At 35.7% G+C, this 9,048-nt stretch overlaps 1 protein-coding gene across 1 annotated transcript; it reads left to right on the top strand.

Annotated features, from left to right (window-relative positions):
• Window positions 1-265: 265 nt before the first annotated feature.
• On the top strand, window positions 266-8,146 carry LOC306873911 (high affinity choline transporter 1-like). Its single transcript, XM_079423463.1, has 9 exons — window positions 266-706; window positions 957-1,207; window positions 1,805-1,918; window positions 2,034-2,189; window positions 2,326-2,474; window positions 2,987-3,136; window positions 3,449-3,602; window positions 5,546-5,763; window positions 6,849-8,146. Exons 2-9 carry the CDS (start codon window positions 1,024-1,026, stop codon window positions 7,500-7,502), a joined length of 1,779 nt encoding a protein of 592 aa, XP_079279589.1. The 5' UTR covers window positions 266-706; window positions 957-1,023; the 3' UTR covers window positions 7,503-8,146.
• Window positions 8,147-9,048: the final 902 nt, after the last annotated feature.

Raw genomic sequence — 9,048 nt, 5'->3', positions numbered from 1 at the left:
TCTCTTAGAAACAAAATGAACAAATGTGGTTTTATTAAATGCTTTGCTTTTAGCCGATATACAAGTTTTAAACAAAGAAAGAACGTGCGTCAAACGTGTAAAATTACATTTGGGGGGGGGGACGCACTGTTGCGTTGGATTACTGTCCTGTTTAAACATTATTTAATGACAGTGCTGTTTAGTTTGACTAGGCTGTACATCAGCTTCTGGCTCTTTAAATTGGTCTTTTCACAATACACTTGAGTTTGGAGCGTTTGGGCGGCGCGCTTTTGTGAGGCTGTATGGTGCGGGATCTGGTTGTGTCCTCAGCACTCTGGACAGCGCCTGCATTTGCTGCTCCGCCGTTGCTGAGCGAGTGCGCTTATACTCATACAGGCTGCCATAAAATATCAGTCAAGAAAAAAAACATGAATGGAACTGATATATTTCACTACTCTTGATTTACAGCTATTTCCCCAGTCTAGCGGGTTTCAGTTAACTTGATAACCTCCAGTGACGCGCGGCTCATTTGCACGCGATCTGACGATCTTTATTCATAAATAGCCCCCATTCACTTCTCTCTGACGTTCATCTACCCTCTGACGAAACCTGCTCCTATAAGATTCACAGTAAGTTTGGCAGACTCGGAAATGTGCTGTACTGCTCTTGCTCTTCTCCTGAGGCGATAGTTGGTGGCAGTTGAGTGGCTGGCAGCTGATTCACAAAGGTGAGGCACTTTTATGATGTTGAATAATGAAATAGTTGGCATTTTTGCCCCACCTAAACCAGAAACATGAAATCTTTGGAACTGACCACGAAATGTTAAAAAACAAAAAGTGACTGAAAGACTATAAATAGGCATTTATAATAATTTGAAATGAGTTAAATTCTAAATGCATCTTCTTTGTTCTTGTATTTTGAAGCAAAATAGACAGATTTTTAGCAACTCTCCCTTCTTTCCTTGCATGCCTGTTTAGGTCTCTTTTCCTTAGGTCTCAATGAATTTCGGTTCTTTAGAGATACAACGACTTTAGCAGAGAGAAGATGAACATCCATGTGGAGGGGTTGGTGGCGATTATCATCTTCTACTTGCTGATCCTTGTAGTGGGAATCTGGGCAGCATGGAAAAACAAGAATTCCGGCGTGATGGAGGGGACTGATCGCAGTGAGACCATTATGGTCGGCGGAAGGGATATTGGATTATTTGTCGGCGCATTTACCATGACTGGTGAGTTTCAGAGAGAACTAAATAAAAAAGCGTTTTACTGGTTGCAAATTTGATATAACATGAATGGCGTTTTATTTTTACATCTTTAGAGATTTACTTATCTAACAAAAATGTACTGCCTGTATAGGCTGTATAAAAAGTAAAATCATTGGAGATGCATCTTGATGTCTTTCTATATTAGAGAAGTGAAATAAATAATCATTGGACAATAAACTTTGAATTTTTTTTTTTTTTTTTTAAAGCAAACTCTTTTATAAAGAGAGTGATAAATAAATAAATATGTGTAGGCCTAAATTATACATAATACTAGGTTATGTAGGCCTATTATATTTTATTGTTGCATTATAACTGCAGTTTCACTGGGTTTATGTATTTTTTAAACATTAAATGGTTTTTTTTGTTAACTAATGTTATCAGATATAACTTTGATTATAAATATTTTTTATAACAATGAACAACGCTTCTACAGCATTTTTAATCTTAATGTTAACAAATGTAGTTAATAAAAAATATACAATTATAGAAATACATATATATATATATATATATACATATTCTTTCAAGACAAGTCAGTTTGAATGGCCTCTCTTATTCCAGCAACTTGGGTCGGAGGGGGTTATATCAACGGCACAGCAGAGAATGTTTATCTTCCCGGGTATGGCTTGGCATGGGCACAGGCTCCCTTTGGATATGCGCTCAGCCTTGTTTTGGGTATGTTGCGTGTGTATGCAGCTTTGATATAAACATATTTTCAGTGTTAAAGTTAGCAGAACTAGAAGCAAATATCTGTCAAACATATAATTTCTATGAATTGATTCATGTCAAGGTGGCCTCTTCTTTGCTAAACCCATGCGCTCCCGGGGTTACGTCACCATGCTTGACCCCTTCCAGCAAGTGTATGGAAAAAGGATGGGTGGTCTGCTATTCATCCCTGCACTAATGGGGGAAATGTTCTGGTCAGCCGCCATCTTATCTGCCCTTGGTAAGAAAAGAGAGGGAACTGATATCCTAAAAAGGCAAAATCAGTAAATTTGCAAGGACTTTCATTATTGAATTAGGACATATTCTATAAATACTGCAGTAAAGCTTTAATTAAACATACTTTGTTTGCATCACAGGGGCCACACTGAGTGTGATCATTGACATCGACATCAATATGTCTGTGATGATTTCGGCTCTTATTGCCATTTTCTACACGCTGGTGGGAGGACTGTATTCAGTGGCCTACACTGATGTTGTCCAGCTCTTCTGCATTTTTTTGGGACTGGTAAGGCTTTACAAAACCACACGATGAAGTCATCAAAGGTGTAATTTTCCCTTCCATTCATGTCTGCATGTCTTCAGCAGCACGTAACACTCTGTGATTTATCAAAGTGGCTGTTTGCTGAGCAGTTTTGACAGTAACGGCTCATCAACCAAGATACAAGCAGCAGGAATAAAGAAGTGAAAAGAAGAAATCAAATATTTTTCCTCTATTGAGTTATGTATTAATGGCCTTTAATTAATTATACTTTTTTTTATTACATTATTCAATACAATGACTCATTAATAAAGATCAATAATATAACATTATCAATTAAACAGAATTAATATGGAAATAAAATAATATATATATATTAATATAAATAATAATTTCACAAAATTGAAAAATGTATAATGCTCAAAATCTATTTGGCTGGTTTTCACTAGCACATGCTACAAATTGAGTATTACAATGTTATTACAATATTATATATGGTCTATTACTTGGTAATAGAGCGGAATATGTTCTCTTCATAGTGGGTGAGCGTCCCTTTTGCACTCTCAAACCCAGCTGTCTCTGACATCGGAGTGACAGCAGTGAAGCAGCTCCATGCAAATCAGACCGCATGGCTTGGGAAGATAGAAAGCCCTGACAAATGGATGTGGGCTGACAACTTCTGCCTTCTGGTTAGTGGACAACCCACTGTAGCATGATGGGATGGAGACACAATGATTTTGCCAATGGAGAATTGTTGATTCTGAAGGGCCAAACCTAATTTCTCACTTTAGTGAACAATGCAATCATTCGTAGGGAGGAAAATGAAATAAGACCTGAGGGTGAATAAAGTGTAATATTAGTCAGGTCAGGTCACTCCCCTCCTGTAGGTTGCCATATTTAGATTAGCTTTAATGTTTATAATGTTATAATGCACCCTTGATGTTATATGTCTGTCTCATGTTGTCTGGTGTCTGCATTTACAATGACGTTTCTGTTTGTAGATGTTGGGGGGGATTCCCTGGCAGGTGTATTTTCAAAGGGTTCTTTCTGCCTCTTCAGCTACCTATGCTCAAGTCCTCTCCTTCCTGGCTGCCTTCGGTTGTATTATCATGGCAATTCCCTCCGTCCTGATCGGAGCCATAGGGGCTTCCACGGGTAAGACAAACCTCTGTTGGAAACCTGCATTTTTCTTTTTTTTTTCTTTTCAAAACATGTAGAAAATCTGAATTCACTTACGTTACAATAATAACAGTAAATAAAGCCTAATTGCATGAAACTAACCCTTGACCAAACACTAATCCTAACCCTATAGTAAGTACATGTTGTTAACTAATATTAATTAGGACTTAAATGTACAATAACATGGTAACAATGACACTGTAAAATAAAGTATAACCCAAATCTGTAATATTAAAGACATCATAAAAACTCTTATTTTTGTCATGGATTATTGCAGTATTTATTATAAATAATTTTTTTTTAAATACGCCCTTGTAATCTTCAGTCAACATTAACTTCCCTTCCCCCTCACAACAATCTGTTTTCGGTAACACTTTATTTTAGGGTCTCTTAACTAGTTGCTTTTTAGCATGCATATTACTGGAATATAAGATATTAATTTGTAGTAATCAAGCATGCCTTTTTCTACATGACCTTATTCTACATCTCTAATTCTACCCAATACCTAAACTTAACAACTACCTTAATAACTATTAATAAGCAGCAAATTAGGAATTTATTGAGGGAAAAGTCGTAGTTAATAGTAACAAGTGTTACCGATTCTTTTCTGATGACGTCTGCACTGGCACGAGGGCAGGACAATAATTCCTCCTCTCTTATACAATGTTATTTTAGTATCATTGATATACTATTATGTTTTAGTTTTTTATATATATTGAATTATCTTTGATTTTCTGTTTTCATTTACATTTTATTTATTATTAGTTTTTAATGTCTATATAGTTTTATAAACACTAACTTCAGTTTTAGTTATTTTACATCATCTTAAACTAAATGTAAATGAGAAGTGTTTAAATGAAATAAGCTTTTTTATGTTATTATGTTTCAGTTAAAATTGAAATATAATTGAAATTGGTATGAACCACAAATGTTTTTGATGGTTTTAGTTTAGTTAACTATAATAACCCTGCTCTTGCAAATTATAATTGGCATTGCCGTTGCCCTTGGATAGACGTAACAATAGGTAATTGCAACTTAATTTCTTCCGGATTTTACAATAACAGTTTAATTTATAGCACATATGCTTTTCAATAAAGAAAAAGCAGTTGCTAACAAAGTCATCCAAGCAGGTTAATTAGTCTGATTTATAGGCTGTATCCACTTACTGATCATTAGATCTGTTTCAGTGCAAAAAAAGGGAAAAGCTCTCTATTTTAGGAATAAAACTTCTTAATATGGCTTACAAAAGTGATCTTAATTATACACTAATTATGTTGTATTTTCCCCTCATACCACATACCCTCATCCTGAATAATTATTCACAGCTCAGCCAAATTAAAAATGTGCATCAAAGCATTTTTCATATTGTTTCCTGTATACCACATTTCCTTGTCCTGAAGCCTAACACCATTTTCCCTTTGAGAGTGTACTGCATTTAGTATATACTGACAGTAATTCTAATTATGTAATCACTTATTTCTGATTATTGGGGAACAGTCTGATTTGTTCTGGTGTGTTGTGGGAGGTGTTCTCCAGGCTGTATCAGTCCCGGGTGGAAAACATGCTCCCTTCAGATCACTAAAGAAATGAGTAAATAACAACAGCTGGTCTCCCTCATACATTATTAACAGATTATCCATTTAACGATGTGAACCCTGTAAATATTACATCTGAGGGAGGCACACAGCACCCAGAGTTAATCAACAGACTTTCAGCATCAAAGACACAGCCAGTCACTTATTACTTTACTTATTGGGAATAACAGTCTAATCAAGCAAGGCTTGTTGCTTTTGGATTGTGAGTAAAAAGAATTTGAAATTGAATGTTTAATTTAAATCGACTAATATATGATGCAAAAAAGTAATAATTTATGCTGCTGGTTATTACACAGTATATAGTAAGTGTGTTCTACTCCACAGATTGGAACCAGACAACCTATGGGCCAATTCCTCCCATGCAGAGGGACCAGTCTGACATGATCCTACCGATCGTGCTACAGCACCTGTGCCCGGCCTATATCTCCTTTTTTGGTCTGGGGGCAGTTTCTGCTGCAGTGATGTCATCCGCTGACTCATCCATCTTGTCGGCCAGCTCCATGTTCGCTAGGAACATCTACCAGCTTGCTTTCCGGCAATCGGTGAGAGACAGTCTAATTTAATTTGCTGCTGCTGCTGCAAAAAAAATAGTTTTGCCTTGTTTTCCAGTTGAAACATTCTTGAATCAAAATGCATTTACTTACGAAGAAGCTTTTTTTTTTTTTTTTTTATTACCCCACTTGCCGATATTTGTTTTTGTTTTAATAAAGGCACTTCTGATAATTGTTTTTAGAAAATTAGATGTTTATTTTTACAAGTAAATGTATCTTCACCATAAGGAATTTTCTGTATTGATTTTGCAGGGGTTTTACCTGTATTGTATTTTTGTTGCATTGTGTTGTGTTTTAGGTTAACGATTAAAAGAAATGTCTGTAAAATTAAAAATTTCTGTCTGAAAATTACCAGTACATTTTCCATTTTTCGGTGGATTTTTGTTTTAAGGTGCAGTCATATTTCAGCTAAATTTTGTGGGCAAAAATGTCCATTGTCAATAACATACCAAAATATGAAGCGCAGCTCAGACAGCAGTCACTTTCAAATCAAGCAGCTGTCTGTTGGACAGCAGAGAGGATCTGCATAGCTAACTTTAACGAAAATCTGAGTGGGGAACTTTTTTACCTTCAAGAGATACTCCTGAATGTATGGATTCCTATTGAAATGACTAGACTTACAAAATTGTGCCAAGCAGCAATGATTTAAGAATGTTGAAATATGTGTACTGCAAAACAAGACAAAAATACTAAGCAAGAAAACCGTTCTCTTAAACAACTATACAATTTAGACATGCATACTAATTTATGGATAAAGTAATTCAAGGGATAGTTCACCCAATAATAACAATAATCATCATTTACTTACACAAATGTCATTCAAGAACTTTGAGAATGAAATGACATTCATTCTTCTGCGAAACACAAAATAAGATATTTCGCAGAATGTCTCAGCTGTTGTTGTCCATGTAATGAAAGTCAATGGCTGGCAACAACATCACTGACCTTTATTGTATGAAAATTGTATTAAAAACCTGCATATTAAATCAACTTAAATAGAAATTCTTAGTATTATCATATCTTGTATCATTTTATTTCCTCACTAATTCTCATCTCATCTTTGTACTGATTTGAAGGCTTCCGACCGTGAGATCGTGTGGGTCATGCGGATCACTATTTTTGTATTCGGGGCTCTAGCGACAGGCATGGCTCTCCTGACTGGGACCGTCTATGGTTTATGGTACCTGAGCTCTGACCTGGTCTACGTCATCATCTTCCCCCAACTCCTCTGTGTTCTTTTCATCCGTGGAACAAACACCTACGGCTCAGTGGCTGGATACATCTTTGGATTGCTCCTGCGTGTTGGTGGAGGCGAACCATATCTCAAACTGCCTCCGTTCATCTACTATCCTGGATGGACCATTGAGGAGAAGGTCCATCATGTGACCAAGGAGGTGGAATACCTGGTGTTGCAGAGGTTTCCCTTTAAGACAGCTTCCATGCTGGCCTCGTTCCTAAGCAATGTGGCTTTCTCATACCTGTTTAAATACCTGTTTGAGACTGGCACTTTGTCGGCTAAATATGATTTCTTGGATGCAGTGGTGGCCAAGCACAGTGCCGAAATAATGGACAAGACCACTCTGGTGAACAAGAACATCATTGGGCTGAATGAAATGGCCCCAGTCAAGCCAAGACTTAGTGTTACTTTAGCTGCTACCTTCACCAGGAAGGAAACCCTGACCGAAGAGGAGGACTCCAGCCCGGAGTCACCGAGTCATGAGAATAAGTAGAGACCCTATATGTTTAATCTTGAGAAGACTCTCTATTGGTTCCATAATGTGAAGGACAAGGCTTCACCCAATAAGTAAAGAAATATCATATTTTAATTATATACTTAATTCACTCCACACTCCTTCTCTGGAATTTCCATCACTTCTTTCAAGATGGAAATGGGACAGTGACTGAAACTCATTGAAAATGGCAAAGAGAGAAGAAAACAGCAGTAATTTGAGTGGTTTGAGTAATATTAGGAAAAAACTGACTTGGTGTTAATTACCCTGAGAAGCTCTTCGACTCCTGTCGGTATGTACAAACCCTGAGTGACTCTCCTTTCCCTTCTAAAGAAAATGTTGAGATACTGTGATAATCCTTGGGAAATAATCGTATTGAAAGGTTAGTTCACTCAAAGATGTTCTGTCATCGTTTGTTCAACCTGGATGACTTCATTTCTTCTGTAGAACATAAAAAAATATATATATTTTTTCATCCATAAAGTCAAAGTCAATAGACTTCATTGTTCTTTTGGACCTTCTTGACTTTCATTGCATGGACAAAAAAAGCAGTTGAAACACTCTTCTAGTTATGAATGATGACAGAATGTCCATTTCTCTGTGAATTATCCATTTAATTTCCTAAATCTGGACAGATCAGTCCAGATTTGAAAAAGAAAAAAAGAAAACGTAACACAGTGATTATAATATATCCAATTATAGCTATATATTAATAAATAATAGGTGTAAGTTCATGTGTTATGCCATTACTTACGTCAAACTCCCATGATAGATATTAGTGCAGATTATCCTATTGTCCTATCATAAAAATCTAATGTAGCTAAATGGTTATAAGCTGTTTCATAAACATGTAATTATATAACAAGTGATGTGCTTCCCATCTATCAACTACCTTTAACAACTGTGACATAAGTGCACATGTGGTAAATGTCTTTTTCATGTTCATAGTGCAATATTAAGAAGGAAAACAAAGAACATGGAAAATATACAGTATATAATCTTGTAATCGCCTTAACCAGCTACATTGATTAGATGGGGGTGACTGGACATTATGCAAACCCGGTTCGTCACTTTGTTGTACTTGAAAATGAATGTAGCTGAAAATGATTTTCCAGATGTAACAATCTCCGGGGTCTGTGCTGTGTTATCTTTTGTGATTTGCAAAGTCATACGTATGTCAAAAGAAGTCATTGTACCTGGTTTCAGGATGAGCCAGCTGCTGTGTTATTTTGTTGGCCTTAGCGATACAGAAATTTGTGTGATGTGTGTATTTATATTCCAATGAATATAATTGTCCAGTATTCCACTAAAATGTAAAGTGTCACTTTACCGTTTTTTTGTATATATATATATATATATATATATATATATATATATATATATATATATATATATATATATATATATATTTGAATGAATTGGAGCCAGCTACACAAATCTATATTTATTTATTAATTGTGGCCTACAGATTAAACATAGGATTAATCAAAGATAATAAATTTTATTGTTAAGACTTTCATAGTTGTGTATTATTCGAAAATAATAC

The sequence above is a fragment of the Barbus barbus genome (genome assembly GCF_936440315.1).
Source record: "Barbus barbus genome assembly, chromosome: 8".
In the NCBI taxonomy this organism is placed as follows: Eukaryota; Metazoa; Chordata; class Actinopteri; order Cypriniformes; family Cyprinidae; genus Barbus; species Barbus barbus.
This window is presented reverse-complemented; position numbering and strand designations above follow the sequence as displayed.